This window comes from Tigriopus californicus, chromosome 8 (genome assembly GCF_007210705.1).
Source record: "Tigriopus californicus strain San Diego chromosome 8, Tcal_SD_v2.1, whole genome shotgun sequence".
NCBI classification, from domain to species: domain Eukaryota; kingdom Metazoa; phylum Arthropoda; class Copepoda; order Harpacticoida; family Harpacticidae; genus Tigriopus; species Tigriopus californicus.
In genome coordinates, this window is record NC_081447.1 from 7891163 (window position 1) to 7910882 (window position 19720).

The window sequence follows — 19720 nt, forward strand, 5'->3', positions numbered from 1 at the left end:
CAGCAAAACAACAACACTTCCATCTGTCTCTCATCTTAGCCCAGGGTGGCCATTTTCATGGAGAAAGAGCGTGATCGTGAAACCTATCCAAACACACATTTTTTGACCTTTGGTACCTCATGTCCACATGAATAATGCGATAAATTCTTTCCAATGTATCAATTATTATGTTTTAGCCCATAATCGATGATAACTTCAGCCACTTTTTATCACGTCAGTAAGAACATGTAAGGATATCACGGTAAAGCATTCCTTTGTTGGGAAAATCCAATTATATCTTGTAATGGTGAAGTTACTTTGAATATTGTAATGTTTACTATGCTTCATTGTTCACATCTTCTCACCTTGAACGGTTGGACTAAAAGACCTCACTCAGAGCGAAGTTGTTACGAACTTGAAGAGGAAGAGGAAAACAGAAGATTTTCATTTGGGTTGAGCATTTTTGACCAATTTTCTCATCTTTTCACTATAGCATGACTTTCATAAGCCAGTCAGATCCTTTGCTTCGTCATATTTTCGGCTGCATTACTCGAAAAATGATCATCTGACTAAAAAATGTCACTTTTCTTGGCTTAAATATTTTACTGCTTAGCTTGTCAATCCAAATCTTGCTCAATAGTAACGAACAAATTATGGAAATTGTGCCGATCATTTCAGCAATGATAAAGCAGAGAAGAGGTATTTAGGGTGTGGCTTATATTTCTAATAAACAAATCTTAGGGAAAAGAAGATTGAAAATTGTCAAGGGTGAATTAGCCATGTCATAAGTAGGCCCTGCCAAGACTTGCCCATGAATATGGTCTTCATTGACAACAAATTTGCATCAAAAACACTTGAATTTGCAGAAAAAGTTGCAAAAACACTCGCCCAAACATTGGCAACAACACGTTCTGGAGGGCTGGAAGGGTTATTTTTGCCTATCATATGAAGCAATGAGATGTAAATGAAAAGGATATTCAGTCATAATAACTTGTTGCACCAGACTTTGAACCTATTATAATTTGGAAAAATAAACTGGAACTCCAGTGGTCTGTTTCAGTGTTATTTCCGGCAGCATTTTTGAGCAGCCATTATAAAGAAAGATATCGATGTTGATAGCTAATTCGTCAATACAACCCAAAAGGGAAGTGGAGTACACTAAGTTTTAAATGAATATACATTCAACTTAGTTTGGCATAATCTACTGACACATAAATGGGATGTATCCACGGCACTTGTTTAATGATGCTCCCAAAATGATACATTATGTTGAACATAGGAGTGAAAGATTTCAAAATTGTTTTAAATTTCACATCGTCATAACTGTTTTCTTTGATTTCGCAAGAAATATACTTGAATCATTTTCTTAAGTGTTTTTTTTGGAACTTTGGTCATTGGTAGTTTTTGTTTGGAAGTGTCTGTTTGGAAACTTTTGCTTTGAAACCTTTTTATTTGGTAGTTCTATCCAATGGCCGGTGTACTCTGTAACTTACAAAATGTAATTTGATAGCTGGAAGGGTGAAACCGACTCAAGTCTTTCCCGTCCAATGGTACCTGGAGGAATATGGGTTAAACTCGTACTTTGGCAGGTTGAATGACTTGATAAACTGACGCCAATTGTTCAGTATGTAGCTTTTCTTATCTTTTTTGCGGGGGGCGGGGGTCATCTTGTGGCTCCCATCGTTATGCTCGCTCCCATGAAAACGTTACGTGCCTATTATAGTATGGGAGAATTCCCAGATCATTTCGAGTTTGCAATTCATCAGGGAATTATTCCTCACCATGACAGGCACAGAGCATGAGTAACGTTTTCCATGGAGAACGGAAGTAGTGGAGTGGACAGCTTTCTGAAACCTCGCTAGAAGATGCTTCAGTTTTGAGGTACCTCTTAATCTAGTACTTGAACATGAAGATGGAATTCATTGAGCACTCTCTCAACGGGAATGCATCTGATCAGAAAGTAACGTATACTTCTACTTCTATGTTCGCTCAATTTGGAAAAGATGGAGGAAATGTATCCAACTTACCAGAAAACTGGAAAACATGACAGAACTCTTGAGTGAAATGTTGGTAATTCCATTAATGTTTCAGAGAAATATACGGTATGCAATCCTCCAAACTTTTCAGCTATGAATATAAGAAGCAAATACATTGTAACAAAAGGACCCTCTATTGAAAATGATGGATTTGTTACCCAATTGGTGAGTAATTAGAAAAATATCCAACGTGTAGCGCAAAGTTGTGGTGGTTTTATCATTTCTAGACAGAACCAGCATTAGACTATTTGCCACCACTAATTAGTGACTATCACCACTAGCAATTTTTTTTCGGACTTCCTTTCCGCTACTAAGAATGGAATTTCCAGTAGTTCAAGATGGAAAGAGCATTCATTTTAATTAACTTCATATACATATAATATCCAACGAATCAGTCTTGGGAGATCTGGCTAGCCCTTGAATATAAGGTTGATCACAAACTTGTCCAAGTCTGACCTTAAGGATGTTACTGGATCAACACCTGCATACTCCCGACAAATATTTAAGGGGAGCAAAGTGAACATACATTGAAGGAGCTCGAGAAATAAGAGAGGTGGACTTCATTGTCCTAACTAGCCTGAGGAGAGTTTTTTAAACGTTTGTACCTACGAGTTAAAGCTTGGACGTTATCCAGAATGAGCATCCGCTCACCACTTGTACTGTATTTGTATTTTCATACCGGTTAACTTCTAAAGCCCTAACTCCGAGGTATGAGCTTTACCAAACAGGCCTCTGAATTCACGAGGGCTTGAAGGTACTCTCAAAACGCACGCTAAGCTTCACAAAACTCGTTTTTACATCTTGGATAGCGGAAAGTAAGTAAAATTTGTTTTTGGATACCTGAGGCACATTGAAGTGATTTATAATACCAGGTTGTCTCTTCAAGTGTAACAGTTCCGAAATTAGTAGCTAATGTCTCATCATTTTTTTTCCTCATGACTCTCCACCTGAATTTTAGATGATTGGCAGGGCTGTCTAAATAATTCTAATAAAAATGGCAAAAGCAGACCGAAAGGTGCAAGAAAAATTGCAAAACAAAAAAAGAAACAAAATGACAAAGTAGGTCAAAATTCAAGAGCCTGTCAAAAAAGGGTGCTCAAACTTTTTCTATTGGCACTCTACTCGAATGAATAATTATTGTAGTCCTTATTTCTTTCTTAAAGTGCACCACACAGCCAAGCCAAAATGATTTAAGTATACTAGATTAGTAAACAAAATCTTAATACTGTATGTGCTTTGAACAAAAGCAGCTTGCTTCTTGGCAAAACATTGTGCTCAAGTCGTGCACCAACGTGTTATGTTTAAATATAAGCATTACATATGAACGGAAATAAATCCTTCTTTGACTAGATACCTGAGCCAAGTACCCCAAACGATATTTTGAGCAGTTTGTTGAAAAGGCGTAATCTTGAATGGCTGTCCCGTCCAAAAAACAAGATGGTCACGCCATTGAGGAAAAACGTCATTTGAAACAAAAAAGTAAATGTCAGGAAAGGGTGTCAGATAATTTGTTCTACTTTTTGTCTGTATTTTGACATTTTCAAACGATTTGAAAATGTGGAAAAAATGCATTTACACTTTTTGGACATCCCTGATGATCATCTTACCCTTGTCTTCTCACAGTACCAATGACGCAAATACGAAGTTATTGAAAAACCTTAATAAAGGTTGATAGAAATATCCAAACAAATTTTGGTATATTTTAGGGAAATTAATGACTCGTGCAATAATTCAATAAAGTGATAAGATCCAAAGTGCTCCTTATGATTGTACGAGGTAGAAAACTACCAAGATGGATCTTTCTCCCAAAAAGCTCCAGCTTATGTCTTGATTTCTACCTTCCTACCATTCAGTTAATTTTTAGTACACTTCCCCGTACAAATCATATGTAGGTAAGACAAGGTACTAACTATTCCGGGGCAAGTGTTCATGCGGGTAGTTTTATACTTGATTTATTCATCCATTAGCTTACAACGATAGTTGTAAAACTATCGGAATTTCCCTTCCCCCAATACAAGGCAAAATTAGACTAAAACACCTTGACACCTCCGACACCATTTTCATACGGAACCTTATCATTGACCCAGATTATGGAGCGTGAATAAGTATGTTGGCACCACACCACTTTGGAGTCGGCCATTTCATTCCAAATTGTTGGTCAGGCCTGCATCGCTGGCCATCGAATAGAAAATAGAACTTCTTCTTGCCAAAAGGTTTGCCGGGGTATCGAATTCCTTGATTTGCCCTGCATCAAGAACTAGTACTTTGGAGCTATCCATGATAGTGTTTAGGCGGTGGGCAATGGTTAATACGGTACAATCGTAAAATTCAGCTCTTATTGTGGACTGAATCAAATCATCGGTTTCTAAATCCACTGCGGCTGTTGCTTCATCCAAGACCAGAAGCTTAGTCTTTCGTAAAAGAGCTCGAGCCAGACACACCAATTGCCGTTGACCAACGCTCAAGTTTTCGCCTCCTTCATTCACATCAAAGTTTAATCCTCCTGGGAGATTTGACACGTAAGATTTGAGATGAGCATGAGACAAAGCTCGCCAAATATCCCGATCACTGTATTGCTCGAAAGGATCCAGGTTCATTCGCATGGATCCAGAAAAGAGGACTGGATCTTGTGGAATAATGGTAAGCCGTGATCGAAGTTTCGAAAGCCCAAGTAGACCAATGTTTTCGTTGTCGATGTAGATTGAACCTCCGGCAGATTCAATAATCCGGAAGAGCGCCAAGGTTAGCGATGATTTGCCCGCCCCCGTTCGACCTACAATCCCAATTTTCTCTCCGCTTTCAATTTGAACTGAAATGCCCTTGAGGACTAAGTCCAAGCCGTCTCGGTATCGAGTTTGGTAGTTGTCGAATTTGACAACTCCATATTGGGGCCATTCAGGGGGCGGATCTTGTTCAGGTATTTCCAAGGGTGCCTCTTGAGGAGTGTCTTGATACTCGCTAATTCTTTCGACACTCACCATATTTGTTTCCACCTCTGATGTCATTCGAACCAACATGTTCATGGGACCCGTGATATTCAGTGCATAGCTTAACGACAGTCCCACTTTCCCCGGATCCATGGTGTCTCGGAAGAGAACGGCGAAAAGCGAGGCAAATAAGATGACCAGATTTCCAATCAATTCCAATCTCACCGAGAGCCATCGACTTGACACATACGTGGGGTAATAACACTTTTGGTTAAAATCTATTTTCTTCTCATCCTCGGCGATGAAATCTTGAACCATTTCGTACGCCCTGATGGTTGGAGCACCACTGATCGTCTCTCCGAAGTGGCTGTAGATGGGGGATCGTGTAATGGATTCCATTCTTTTGACTTGTCGGGCTGTGGTGACGTAAAACTTTTGCAGGAAGTAGTACATCAGGATAATTGGGATTACCACTGCGATGAAGATAGGATTGGCAAAGCAGATCACAACTAGGGTGCCAAGCACGTTGAAAGACTGATTCAAGAGCATGCGAATGTTCATTGGTATCGTCACATCAATGATGTCGATATCCTTTGAGAAACGGTTCAAAATCCGCCCTAAAGGAGTGGTATCAAAGAATGACATGGGTGATCGCAGAATGCGATGCAACATGGTTGAATGGAGCTTGGCTGCGGCATTCAATGTTCCAATCATAACAAAACAAGTCCCTGTCATAATGGCCAACGATTGGAACAATCCTAACACGCCATAAACGCTCAAGTACAAATTACGCACGGATGTATCCGTTGAGGCACGAGGGTCGGTCGACCACTCGGATAACCAAACATTTGCACCCAATTGAAACCCTTGGTAAATGATGTAGAAGAGGATCGTAACTATTGACCAATTTTTGCCGATGGATGTCGCGTAATATCTGTAGACCGACCATTTCACTCCTCCAATTTCGGCCTTCTCCTTCTCGATCAAATTTTGTCCCACCTTGATTTCATCGAGCCCTCGTTCCGAGGGAGGAATGTTGCTGTTACTCGAGTAGGGATGAACTCTCGACGTTGACATTAGTGACGAACGCTTTTTGCCTCGCTGATTGAACAATCCTTTCTCTGAGCTGTCTGACACCAGGTCTGTCAGCGAGGTCAGTACTGATTTGCTGGCCATCATTTGCCGTTGGACGGCTTCCTTCCCCAGGGTTTTTTCCAGCTCTTGTTTTAGGTCCTCCAATTCAGACTCTTCTTCCAGGTCTTTCTCTTTATCCCCTTCCTCGCTCAAATATTGAATCAGGAAACTCGCAAAGTCACCTTGTTTGCTCAGAAGCTCCTCGTATGTTCCACGCTCCGAAATTCGCCCGTCTTTCATGACTAGAATGTTATCTACTTGCGGGAGAAACGACACCCCGTGGGTGACCAAAACTCGGGTCTTCTTTTTCAGTAATCCGTTTGGACCAATCACATGCTCGAAAATGTGCTTTCCCACGTGCGAGTCCACGGCTGATAGAGGGTCGTCGAGAAGGTATAAGTCTCGATTACTGTAAACGGCACGGGCAATGCTCACTCGCTGTTTTTGTCCACCTGAGAGATTGATTCCCTTTTCACCAATCTCTGTCTGGTCACCGCCAGGCAACATCTCCAAATCGGTCACCAAAGCACACGAGTCGAGAACTCGATCATACAAGTTGGGTTTGAATGATTTGCTGAACAACACGTTGTCTTTCAGACTCGCATTTTTCATCCAAGCCTGTTGAGGCACATAAGCGACTTTGCCGTTTGTTTTGACTGAACCAGAAAGGCGCTCCATTTCACCTAAAAATGCCGACAAAAGCGACGACTTTCCCGCCCCCACGGTTCCGACCACAGCCACCAGTTCTCCTTCCTTAACGGTCAAATTGATGTCTCGCAAAACTGGTTCTGCCTCTTTGTCCCAAGCGAAGTTTGCTTTCTTCACAACTATGCCACCCTTGGCGTTTGGGTCCCTTTCCACGGCAGTAGCTCGAAGTTCGTCAGAATTCATGAAAGTGTTAATCCTTGTCAAGGAGACTTCGCATTGGACCAAAAATACCAAAAGCATCGGCAGCATATTCAAGGGCACGCGTAGGAGGTTGAACAAGGTCAAGGACACGAAAGCCGTGTTGGCGTCTAAAATATTGGCAGAATCTGAAAGAACGTAAGTGGCGAAAGAGGCCAGTGCCACCAAAACTGGAGCACAGGTCCATAAGAAGGTTGTGAACGAGTTTAGGTACGCTGATTTTTTCAAGGCCGAAATCTCTCGGGCTCTAATGTCAACCACGTGTTTTTCAAAGGAAGGCTCCCAAGCGTAGAGTTTCAAGACCTTAATGCCATTGAGAATTTCATCCATGAGTCGAGTGCGACGGTCTTTGTCCTTCATTTGGGCGTGTTGGTACCTTTTCATTTGCTGAGCCACCACTGCGTTTAAAGGAATCATCAACACCATGACGGCCAGGCCTGTGGGAAATTGATAATGAGTTAGTTTTTGGTCACATGCGATCTTGCTGCAAAAGTCCCAGAATTGTAAATACTAGTACCTGCCAAGGAGGATGGTCCCAAAATGTCCCACAAGAAATACATCGCCAATGCGATTTGTAGCGGACTAGCCCAAATCATGTTCAGGTAAAGGGTCAGATCCATGAATTTCTGAGTGTCAATAGACATGAGGTTGGTTGTTTCTCCCACTGAAACATTGATCAAACATGCGATATGAAAGATTAAAAATACACTTTATTGAACTTACCGGTCATAACTTTTCGGCCAGAATTGGAGAGTTTGACGGATTTTCTGTAGACAGCCGAAATCAGGGCAGTTTTGATCCTGAGCCCTACCGTATATTCTTGATAGAAACATTGATTATTCAAGATCGTGTTGAACAACGTTGACAAGCATATTAATCCTGTGTAAAGATAGCCTTTCCATACAGGCTGATCCGATTCCACAAAATCAATAATCAGATTGACGATCTGAGGACTAGCGAATTGCAAGACACTCGTCCCAAATTGATAAAGAGCGGAAATTGCGTACGCAGGACCAAAACTCCTCACCAACGTCGACGTTATGGACAGCTGTGAGGGGGATTTCGAGTTTTGGATCGATTTGATGACATTCTTCTCCCAATGACGATCCCATTCGGGCACGATTCCTGAGCATCTATAAACAGGGGAATTATCATGTTATGAAGTACGTCATATGAAGACTACCAAGGGGCGTGCTGCACTACCTTTCACTCTTCTTCAGGTCCCACAAATCACCATATTCCAAAGTACGTCTCCATCCTTTCCATGCGAATGGATCAAACCAGGCAAAGATTGCCCGAGAAAAGAATGACGCATGCTTTTCCGGAGTCAAGTTAGGAACGTCCTCTAAAGGAGGTAGAAGCCGCACGGAAATTAAGCTAAATGTATCAACTGATCAGTGGACCTCTTACCTTCGAGCTTTTTGTACTTAGAGGGTGCATCTGCCCAGCAATTCAAGAAAAAAAGAACGAGGATCAAGGGGAATTGAAGTGTGTAGGAGAGAAATGGCAGCATAAAATCATCGCCTCTTAAGTAAGGTGTGCTCAGAACGGAAGCAAACGTGATGGCTCCGCACACAGTGGCCACGAACCAAAAAATGACCAATACTCCTGAAGTCACTACGCCTCGACGTTGACAAGCCACAGCCAAAATGAGAGCCCAAGCATAGGTCACAATCTTCACAATAGCGGCCACAACGTGAACCGTTCGGGCGTCTTCGCTAATAGCATAACCCAAGTCAACAACCGGAAGTACAATGAGAACCCCAGTGAAAATCGATTTGGCAATGTTGAGGAGGGTCCAGGGCACGGGTTTGTTTGACCCCTTCCAGATGCGGAAGTACAATTCCAGGGGTGAGAAGAGGGCCAAGAAGATGGTGGGAATGTAGAGTAGAATCGTCTGATGGAAGCAAGTGGTGAAATCCGGTTGAGTGGTGTACCATGTTAGATTGACATCCCAAAGAGGATCGTCACAAAACGAAACGGACTCATTCATGGCGATTGATAGATGCTCCACGGGAATAAGTCAGTTAATGAGAGCAAAATTGGTAACCAAGCTAAATGAGCATAGTGTACGTAGGGTGTTGATGAAATAATGCTTAACCACAAATGATAAATTCGCCCCTTTGTTGCTTCACTTTACAGTATGTTACATATCTGACCCACTCTCGTTCATCAAACGTAGTCTTCATTGGCAACAAAATGTGATATAAATTGTACTCATTAGATAATAGGAGATTTGAATCTACGTAGAGGACGGATTGCTCCAAACTACTTTCTGTAATTCACCACTTTTATCTTTCGAAAGGGGCGCCTTAATGACGTCATATAACAGGGAGGCCATTTGTCTTAAACTGAACTAGACAGTTCAAAGGGTTCCCCCACCGGCATAAATGGACACATGAAGATTGTTCAATAAGATTAACTAGCTTTTATGAGTTCTTTGATCTATTCAAGTAAGTTTGTGACTAATAATTCAATACATTTAAATGAGCAATTGAATTTTATTCCATGATATATGTTTACCATCGTTAGACCTGACCATCTCGCCAAACCATAAAAGCAGTCCTGATTCCAGATCAACAAATCTCAAACATAAATATTACAATCTTTCCGGACGGAGTCTAATCCAAGGGCCTTTTTCCTATCAATGAACGGATCTATGAGTATTGGAAAGGATTCAGTCTCGCTGGCCGTGAAATCCTAGTTTTGAATGAGTAGGTTTGCCGCATCAAGTGTGAAGGATTCGGTGTTGGCCGGATGCTTTGGCGCTTTGGGCGGATTCTTCACCAAATCCACTTTCGACGCCGCTCTCCTCCAAACGCAATGCCAAGAGCTTCTCGGGCTGCTTGAGACGCTCCTGACGGACTTCACACCAGTGGGCGGCCTCCATTCGACGTGTGACCATCGATGGGTGAGTATGACAAGGAACCATTGGAAGCAAAAAGCGGGATCGAGGCCGATTAGACTAGAACCAGATTTCCAAGCGAGCGAAGGACGCTTGTTTGGACTGTATGTAAGCAGTACTAAGTAGCATAGTACGTGTACTTGATAAGACGACTTGATGCTAGATGATCCAGTAGATCTAAGCAGAGAGGTTGACAATTTTCAGGTAGCATTCACCACCCCCTGAACAGGTAGCGAAGGTCACTCGTTAGATTGAGGCCAGGGAGGGCGAATGTACAAGTCAGGTATGTTCGAGTTGAGGTTTGATGAATTGTAGCAAAGTGAGAAAGAGCTTGTACGCTGTAACCAAAGAAATTTTCATCGCTTGGCAATTGAAGTGGGAAGTGAAGCGAATGCCAAGTCAAATCACACTTTCGGCTCATTGATTCAGTTCAGTTGGTTCAGACTTTCTGACTTTTAACGAGGTTATCAAAAAAGATGGAAGAAAGGCATTGTGAACGAGACTTTGTTACTAGTCACCTTTCATTACTCGACCAGAGTTTCAAGGCCTGGAAAAAAGAGAACACCCTTCTGGGGAGCGTTACATTGAAAGTCAGTGCCGTTCCCGTCTGTACTCCCAAGTTCACTCAAAAAGAGTCTCTTCGTTTACTCTCAAGAACTCAAGTGCTTCACTCAATGGAAGTCTAATTGATACCAACAATTCTCGTAAGGATAGACCAGGACCATTTTAGGTTGCCGTTCGAAATAGGATTGTAACAACGTCTCCATACGCCTATTAAAGAGTCATGAACACTTTTCATCAAATGATTTACAAAATATATAAAGAGTGTCACTCGTAAAGCTGACGCTAAAACTTGGATGTGGCGACGGTCTGTGTTGGCTCTTATCGGGAATTATGACCCCATTAACCAGATTAGAATGCCTGACTGGAAAATGCTTTACGACCTGCCTTAAGACCATTTGATAATGAGACAGCAAAGCCAACCGCCTTCTTTTTAGTCCATGAATTCCTCATGCTCATGTGTTTTGATGCAATGAAGCCACTCAAAGTACGAAACAGGTACGCCTCTTCTTTGGAACTAGTGGCTTTCTCCGAGAACTTGCAGTGCCTCTATGCGACTTTCTCTCCAAGCTTCAATGCCATTGTGTATAGCGCCCAATGCTTTCCACGGCCTATCTTTTCGCCCTGTCTTGTGAATGATAGGCCCCGGGCGATGTTACGAATGCTAGGAGCTTTACAGCCTTGCATGTCAAGCTCACAACCCGGAGCTTCAGTTCTACGGACCATACAAAGCTGACAGTGAAGGCGTGATAGATATTCTCGAAAGACTGTGTAATGGAATGTTACAAGGTCTTGCCTGACCGTCAACGGAACATCACCATAAACCTAAGGAACTTCTAAGGAAGGATGAGCGGGTCGGTCCTAACAAGCGTCAGAAGTGAAGAAGAATTGGGAAAGTGACAGCATGAGTTTGGGAGAGACTGGCTTTTTCTAGCGCTCATCTATCCATATTGAAAGTACTCGATGTAAAGTGCAAATTGAGATTGGGCGCGACGAGATGAGTGTTCTCGTTCAGAAGCTTGCCAAGGAAAAGGTCCATGAATTGAATTCACGTGAAACTGTTTTTCTTTGGCTCAGAATGAACTTCTTTGAAATCTATCCTGACGAAATTGTTCTCTTCGCCTCCAGTTTCAAAACTGAATTGTGATAGTTCATTCAACACTTGGAAACTCACCAGTGAGCATGTCTTTTAAAAAGAAATCCTTGGCCAAATTGGCTAAACTGAGGAGTAAGTCTTCCCACAACATACCTGACGATATCGATAGTGACGAAACCCAATCGTCTTTGTCCTTGCAAAATAAGGAGAAAAGAATGTCGTTACACAGTGGTGCTCATTTGGATATCCCACTATCCAAAGCCAATGCAATATCGACACCAAATTTGGGCATCCATCCCATCCAACCAATTCTTCACCACTTTGGGAGTAGATCTTTGTCACGGAATCATTCCCTCAAATATCTTAAATCTAGTCTTCACGGCAGTAATGATCCATTGTCTTTCGATCATAACTTTGAAAAAACTGTGCCTGTGAGTGATGGATCGAGGCTTCGCCGACGCCTTCTCCGAAAGAAAGTGGGAGGCTCAATCGATAGCAACGAATATCCATCGACTTCCAGCTCCGAATCTAAAGAGTTGAACACGCCTCGTCGGGTTAAATCACTTCGGCTTGCTCCCATAGTTCGATTAGAAAATGAGAATGGAGTTCAGGTACAAACTGCCCTGTCTCCAACGGAGGAGGTCACATCACCTATCAGCATTCCTGGAACCCCAAAGACTGCACGAGTTCCCAATGCATATGCAGCCAGCCGATCCCCTTCAATTTCTCCAACCTCCACCCATTCGTTGAACCCGAACCCTTACGAATCGTCATCAGGATTTCCACATTCGCAATCCAACTCCCTTGATGAAGATGAAAGCGACAATAACTCCGAAGAATTGCCCACAATGTTTTTCACACCTCCTTTAAATGGTGGTGTTGACATTGAACAGGAATTGCGGATGAGTCGTAGAGTATCCATTTCAAAATCAAGATCAATGAATAGTATTCCCTCGTCACAGGGAAGTGGTGTTGCTGGAAGTGGTCGGCCTCCAACGGCCAAAGACGCCCGGGGACGTTCATTTCTCATGGGATCAATGGGACCCACGTCCTTGTTAGGGGCAATTGAACTAGAAAAATGTTTTCCGGACCGCATCGTCCGAATCTTTGTGGGAACCTGGAATATGAACGGGAACTCGCCACCCAGACATCTAGCCGAATTTTTGCTACCTCAAAATTTAGACTACGTCCCGGATATCATGGTTGTTGGCACTCAAGAGGGATTTCCAGATCGGCATGAATGGGAAGTACGCCTTCAAGACACCCTCGGCCCAACTCACGTCCTCTATCACTCTTACTCACTGGGCACCCTTCATCAGGCTATTTTTTTGAGACGAGACCTGATCTGGTATTGCTCTGTGCCTGAGACTGAAAGTATCAACACTCGCCCTGGATCCCAATTTAAGACCAAAGGGGCCGTTGCTACAGGTTTCCTTTTGTTTGGAACATCATTTTTGTTCGTTAATTCACACTTGACTGCGCATGAGGAAAACATCAAAGATCGAATCAAGGATTTAAAGCGAATCAACGCGATGCTAAGCTTATCGAAGACGCTACCTCTCCGCGCGGCTCGTCATAAGGATATTTCGGATAAATTTGATTGCGTATTCTGGTGTGGGGATCTGAATTTCAGAATCGAACAGAACCGTGATTATGTGATCCGCGAAGTCCAAGATGGAATGTCGGTGCTGGAGTTCGATCAGCTAAACTACCTCCGAAAGGAAGGACTCGTTTTCCAAGGTTACAAGGAGTGTTCCATTAGCTTTCAGCCCACGTTCAAGTACGACGTTGGAACGGACACATTTGACACCTCGCATAAGCAAAGGACTCCTTCTTACACGGATCGAATTCTCTTCAAGCATAGCCAAGCCACTCATTTGAAGTCTTTGTATTATGATAGCGTTCAAGGAGTCCTAACTTCAGATCATAAACCCGTATGGGGTATGTGGGAAGCCCAAATTCGTCCAGGTCGCGATTCCATTGCTTTGGCGGGAGGATTGTTTAACCGCGAAGTCTACTTGGATGGACTTAAAAGGAGAGCAGAGGCTTTGCAGCCTGTTCTCTCAGGAAAAAATTCAAGTCATATGTGCAATCTGCAATAAAGTTTGCTTAAAAATGATTTAAAATTTATGAGTTGAATTTGTTCAGCATGGCCCAAAGTCTGAAAAGCTAGGATCAAATGAAAACAAGTTCTTGCCTTCAAGAAACTGAAAGTCTCTACTCCTTCCTTTCTAGTTGAGTCTAACTCTTCACGGGATTGGCCTCATCCTCGTAATAGTGAGTAATTTGTGCATGTGGCGGTATTTTAACCGAGCATTGCAGTCATCTTCCACCACTTTAGAGGCTTCGTTGATAACGACTGCGGCTAACCTTTTATTCAGCGTAAGTTGACATTTGGGCTGGCATTATTCGTAGGGAAAGTCTTTCAAAAGTGGACGAGTTGAAAATGGGTAAAGAAAATCAGGTAAAGGACCAAGACAGTTCAAAAATATGATAATCAAGACATTGAAAAATGGTTATTAGGCATTGAAAAATCTTTTTGAATGGCAGCACTATTTTGCATAAACCAACATAAAATCAGCTGAATCCCTGTATATTTGTAATTCCTTTAGTGTATTCAGCCTACCCCTTACAAAAGTACAGCGAAAAAAATGGAAGATCAATATGCAACAATAAAATCTTTTGCAAAATCGGGCAAATTGCGACAGAATGTTTCATAATTTTACATGAGGCCTATGGAGAAGCTGCCCTTTCACGTGATCGGTTTTTTTTTCATGGCATTGTGAAATTCATCGTTTTGGGTCTCAAAATGAGCTGGAATTGGCCGTACAGGGGGTGCTAAGACAACTATCAGATAATGGCCTCTTATTTATGTCTGAGGGTTAGGTGAAAAGATATAATAAGTGTATTGAAATTGGAGGTGACTATGTCGAAAAATCACAAAAATAAATTTTGTATGTGTATGGATGTATTTAGGTGTAAGTGACATAGTCCTCGTATATTTTGTCTCTTAAAACGTATTTTGAGTGCGTCTTTTGAAAACAATATGTTATGACTGTTCTCAATTTACTCAGTCGGGTATTTTGTTGCAATTACATGAATATTAATGCCATAAATGAGAATTTTTGATCCAGTTTGAACCAAGTCTGCTGTCAAGTTCTAAAAAGATACCCTAACCTCTAAATAGAATGGCACATTTTCTTCAACCATCAGCAATGTAATATTTAAAGAGGTTCTTTCAAATCTTCGTTACAAAACCTCTATTTTGTAACAGTATTATTGATATGTAAGTTGCCAAGCACTTTTTTGTTTAGGCTTTAAAGAATGCAAGTATTTGAAGGGAAGAAAGCATACGTTTTAACGACGACATATTCAAAGTCAAAGTGGAAGAAAGTGGACAAACAATCAAGTGCGTTACCAAGCAAGGCAACAAGAATAATTGATTTGCTTTCATGGGGTATGTATTTGTATGTGTATTTGATGTGACCAAAAATTATCGCCTAGGCATTCGATGGCTAATTTTGACGAAAACTAAACCATTCAATTTGGACCAGCTAAGTAGCCGCTTAACGTTTGTCCATCAAATTTGAAATGAGGTTACAAATGACAAGTTGTCACTTTAATAAAATATATGTGTTGTCTGATGTCATTGTAAGTGTTTTTAGTGTCATCGTTTGCCTTTTTGAGAGGCAAATAACTTTTAAAAAAGTTGTTTCTCCTCTGCAGTCTTAAAATAGTTCAAAATGCGATATCCTACATTACATTATTTAATATTTATTTAAAACACTCTTATATAGTATGTTTTTGAAACTGCTTTTTGTAAAACCAAAAGTGAATTCAGTTATGTTTTCAGTTGAATTCAAAAGAATGTGTATGAAACGGCCAATAATATAGATTCGATTTTCGATTTTCATGAGATCTTCATCAATTAGGGTATATATCAAGTTGTACGTTTGATAGTTCAAAATGCTTTTATAAACAATTACACTTCAAAATAGTTTTACCTTATGATATACATCGTTTCTAGCCATTTTGAGATCGTTGAAGAAAGTTTGAAAACTAACAGTTTACTTTTATTACATGATGCTAAAAATCAGTGAGATTGGTCGTTGGATTGGGCGTTAAATAAAAAGGGACGTTTTGGTGACAAAACCGTCGAATTTTTTTATTTACCAATTTGTGTATTTGAAATTTGATTAGCCATGTCATCTTTTAATCTGACCCTAGAAGTGCACGTATCAATACAATAAACGATGATAGAAATAATGAAAAATGAACTGGGTAAGGTAAATGCCATGATATCTTTGGGGATTTCGCTCTATACTTGATAAAATATATTAACCATTGTGGGATGATAAAGCCATAAAGCAAAAGGCCAACTTGCAAGTTTGTCTTCATATACGCTCGTAGTATTGTTTTGGCAAAATTTAGTCCAGCGAGCCAGGCTATTCGTACCTTTTTAACATACCAAACATGTATTTTTCTTTTTCAGGGTTTCTTTGGATGCCTCTTCTTTGGAGAATTACTGAACCAAAATTGGTGGCTGGGCACTGCATTCATATTTGTTGGAATTGGACTTATTGCATTGGAACCGAAAGAGACTATTGAAAGAGGCCCATTGAAGTGTAAAAAGGAATAATCACATTCCTTAGGCACACATTAATCTATTGTATCTGCCAAATATGACGCCTGAAAAGACAAGTGAAATGGGTGCACAATCTAGTCCCGGTCGAGCCCTATTACGATCGTGGCTGAATAAACATTTAAAAGTTGTGTTGAGTGACGGAAGGATATTGGTCGGTGTATTTTTGTGCACCGATCAAAACGCCAATGTGATTCTCGGTTCGTGTACGGAAAGCACGCCCGAACAATCTGAGGGGAGTGAACCTCGAATTTTGGGGCTGGCAATGGTGCCAGGACGACACATCTTATCGGTTCATGTCGATGAATTCTAATGTTATCTCAGTGATCACTTTTGATTCGATTCGTCTTGAGGGTCTTGCTCCGAGTTGGCTAATAAACAATTATGCTTGTTCCAGTGTAGTCTAATTTTTCTTTTTTGGTCAATTGTGAATGCATTATATCTCCAAGATATTTAGTCTTTAGGGCATAGGTATTTCAGTATCATTTTGTGTAATCATTTTTATAGCTATGATTTTTGGGCAAGTGTCCTAAAATAGACGAGCTAGATTTTATCCGACTGACATGTGTCCAATCCTTCCACGAGGCCAAAATTCACACAGCCAAAGTAATCCTGACATTTGAATGCCAGTCTGAACTGAGACTTATTCCTTCCGTTTCCATTGAGTGTACCTGGATCGAAATTACACTTAAGCCCCATTATAACCCTGCCCATAACTTCTGCTTATTTGGCCTTCCAATAACTGTCTTGTGCTTGGTCCAGACGCTTTCGCCAACCTAGCCTCTAAAAGGTCCGTTTTAGATGAGACGAGGAACAGTATAGTTGACCCACTCAACAATAAATCTAAAGGCTAGACCGAAATGAGCACTTGGACAACTTGCTCAAACCCGTTTTGTTGAAAGGCAAACAAGTAGTTGCATATGAGGTGTCTATAGCCACCTTACTTTGCAGGAATTATGGTTAAGGTTCTGGACTTTAGAGGGCGCTTTGTGAGTGAGCTTCTACCAAAAAACGGGCCGATTGGGCCGACTCCTCTATTGAATTATAATGCGTTTGTGTTGTTTTTGGCTAATTCTTTCAAAATCTGATGTATGACTAGTGGCATGGGTCACATAATGTCCGGAAAAGAAATCGCTTTCATGGCACATCACGAGTGGTTTGTATAACAATCCGTTGTGCGTCTTCCCGTTTTGTTCGGGCTATCTGACGTTGCAAATAAGGGTCCTTATTACTGATGGGTAGGTCAAGCTTTTGAAGCCAAATTCTGCAGCTGAAGCAAAGTTCAGGACTACAAAGTGGCGGTTTCTGGCTCAAGCGCCACCTAATATCTGCCCAGCTTGTAAGAGCCACAACAATGATTCTTAACGCTTAAAGCTTGATTCGACCCATCAGTATTTTATCAGTATATTCAGAAGCTAGAAACACTGTCAACGATTCAGATCTACACCAGAGATGACGAGATTACCTCGAGTACGGTGGCCAGCCTTCACTCCCCTGTCCTTCGTTGATTCTCTTTCCTAACATACTCCACGAGTTCTGTTTTCCTGTTTTGGTCTTGAGAGCCTTCCATTAAATCTCAAAAAGTGTTTCCCGATCATCAGATCTTTTCCACCCTTCCAAATCCTCGAAACAAATCTTTTTATTTTATTTTTAGCCTTACGTAGAGCACCTGTCCAAGCTCAGAAGACATTGTTTTACTTGTTAATTTCAAAAACACCCTCACAGATCTACTACCACTTCTGCTAGAGCTCTTTAACTTGTGCTTCTTGCTTCTCTTCTACCTACCTTCCTCCACAAATTTATGTTTCTTTCTCCGTAAAACTTTGGTCCCTTGTCTTAAGGCAGCGAGGGTAGGAAGTAATGACACAAATTAATGAAGAGCTAAATGTCTGGGACACACATAGTGCAACTTCGTATTTGGAAACGTTGAAAGTTGTTTTTCTTTCCCCATCACATTTCCCACCCAACATCACAGGATCCCTCGTCCATCGTTCCCATCACGGAATTATGGTTATCTAAATTGATACGTTTGTGAGAATATTGATATGCAATTGGCGACACGCTAGACTGAAACAACAATCAATTATGCCCAAAGATGTTGGATCGTCATTAGGACCCAGATTTAAAGGGATTTTCTTTTGAGAGAGGAGGGACCAGAAATTGATACACAATGCTTCCAACACTTGACTAAAATTCGTTCAAAATGGTGAAATCAGCACAAGCATGCTCATAGATTTAGCGAAGGACGCCTGTAACAGGAGGATAGGACATGGCAATTGGCGAAGCTAGGCCATTGTATGATAACCAAATTTCGACTCCAAAAAATTGTCAGGCTTACTACCATCTTGTAGAAGATAATGATTTAACTTTTATCTGAATTTATTGAAGGCTTCTGATATATGTAGCAAAAAGTCTAGACTTTTAGCATTAGATCATTCTTAAGGTAGTGAAAAGTGCGTTTTAGCTCATAATTACAATACCTTTTTGCGCGGTTCCATTAATCCATCCGGCAAAGAGTTTCGACAAAAAGTAAAATAGGCCCTAGCTCTTTTTTTGTCCATTCCTTCAGTTAAAGGTTTCTCTGATTGAGCCTAGTTGAACAAAATGATGGGCTGATACAGCTTAGCAGCCCTTGTCCAAGTTGAAATTAAAAGAGCTCATGTCAATGTCAAATATAAAAAAGTACTCACTGGAGCCAAATCTGAAATAACAGTGAAAACCCAGTTACCATACGTAGCATTTGAATTTAATTCACAATACCTAGAAACAAAATTGCGCTTGACTTTCAACAATAATGTTATAAATCTTAGGGTATCAACTTTTTTGGGCTATTAATTTTTTATCACTATTCTTTTATTCATTGAAAACGTCAAAACATAGTTTCACTTGAAATAAACAAAACCATTTGGTTGATCGAACCCTCAAAAAATTCCGTCCTTAGATATTAGCAAATCCTGCCACTAATAGACTTCACCTTAACGGTGGCGAGATAATTGACCTTTGATTGAGGGTAATTTCTTTGCGGTTTGCTCTGGCATTTCCGCCCAATTCGCATCCTCTTAGTGCGTAACAAAGGAAAAGGAGGAGCGACCAAGCGAGCGAGCGAGCGAACAAACCAACCTAATACCAACCGAGTATCCAAGAGCTTTAGAGCTAACGAATGAGCGAAGAAGCTCAGGATGTGTCAAGACCACAAAGACAAACAATATGAAAACGTGCAGTTCCCATCATAACATCTAGAGTACTCTGAGCAACCCATACCAACATGCAGCCAGAGGAAACATTTTTCACGGCAGAAAATGATTTGACCCCTAGGAATGGAATTCGGAGTAGATTTGAAAGCTCAGAGGTTGGTTGGTCTCTTTGATTGGTAGACGGCACCATAAGAGAACTCGTATCGTGGAGAGGACACCCAAGTTTACAGTACATTTGATCTGTGTTTGATGGTGTAAATCAGATCCCATGCCCTTCCACTTGGATTTGAGTTCAATATTACCTTCTCAACTTTTTTTGGTCGCTAATAATAAAATGCAG

General features: G+C 41.2%; 3 protein-coding genes across 3 annotated transcripts; 2 read left to right on the forward strand and 1 right to left on the reverse strand.

Annotated features, from left to right (window-relative positions):
• Window positions 1-3788: 3788 nt before the first annotated feature.
• LOC131885317 (multidrug resistance-associated protein 1-like) lies at window positions 3789-8987 on the reverse strand. Its single transcript, XM_059233342.1, has 5 exons — window positions 8393-8987; window positions 8186-8327; window positions 7706-8115; window positions 7500-7646; window positions 3789-7419 (listed from the first exon to the last, which is right to left on the reverse strand). The coding sequence occupies exons 1-5, from the start codon at window positions 8973-8975 to the stop codon at window positions 4157-4159; spliced, it is 4545 nt and encodes a 1514-aa protein (XP_059089325.1). The 5' UTR covers window positions 8976-8987; the 3' UTR covers window positions 3789-4156.
• A 560-nt stretch (window positions 8988-9547) lies between these two features.
• Window positions 9548-16225, forward strand: LOC131885327 (uncharacterized). The gene is made up of 3 exons (XM_059233352.1): window positions 9548-9893; window positions 13780-13926; window positions 16037-16225. The coding sequence occupies exons 1-3, from the start codon at window positions 9693-9695 to the stop codon at window positions 16181-16183; spliced, it is 495 nt and encodes a 164-aa protein (XP_059089335.1). The 5' UTR covers window positions 9548-9692; the 3' UTR covers window positions 16184-16225.
• Window positions 10782-13717, forward strand: LOC131885326 (inositol polyphosphate 5-phosphatase E-like). The gene has a single exon (XM_059233349.1). The coding sequence runs from the start codon at window positions 11631-11633 to the stop codon at window positions 13644-13646; it is 2016 nt and encodes a 671-aa protein (XP_059089332.1). The 5' UTR covers window positions 10782-11630; the 3' UTR covers window positions 13647-13717.
• Window positions 16226-19720: the final 3495 nt, after the last annotated feature.

Bases quoted from the DNA above. Each gene is read 5' to 3' on its own strand.
- LOC131885327 (XM_059233352.1), top strand. From the start codon at position 9,693: ATGAGTAGGTTTGCCGCATCAAGTGTGAAGGATTCGGTGTTGGCCGGA. The intron at 9,894-13,779 runs GTGAGTATGACA...CTTCCTTTCTAG, and splicing joins CGACGTGTGACCATCGATGG to TTGAGTCTAACTCTTCACGG. The intron at 13,927-16,036 runs GTAAGTTGACAT...TTTCTTTTTCAG, and splicing joins CGGCTAACCTTTTATTCAGC to GGTTTCTTTGGATGCCTCTT.
- LOC131885317 (XM_059233342.1), bottom strand. From the start codon at position 8,975: ATGAATGAGTCCGTTTCGTTTTGTGACGATCCTCTTTGGGATGTCAAT. The intron at 8,328-8,392 runs GTAAGAGGTCCA...TACCTCCTTTAG, and splicing joins TAAGTACAAAAAGCTCGAAG to AGGACGTTCCTAACTTGACT. The intron at 7,420-7,499 runs GTACTAGTATTT...AATTTCCCACAG, and splicing joins GGGACCATCCTCCTTGGCAG to GCCTGGCCGTCATGGTGTTG.
- LOC131885326 (XM_059233349.1), top strand. From the start codon at position 11,631: ATGTCTTTTAAAAAGAAATCCTTGGCCAAATTGGCTAAACTGAGGAGT.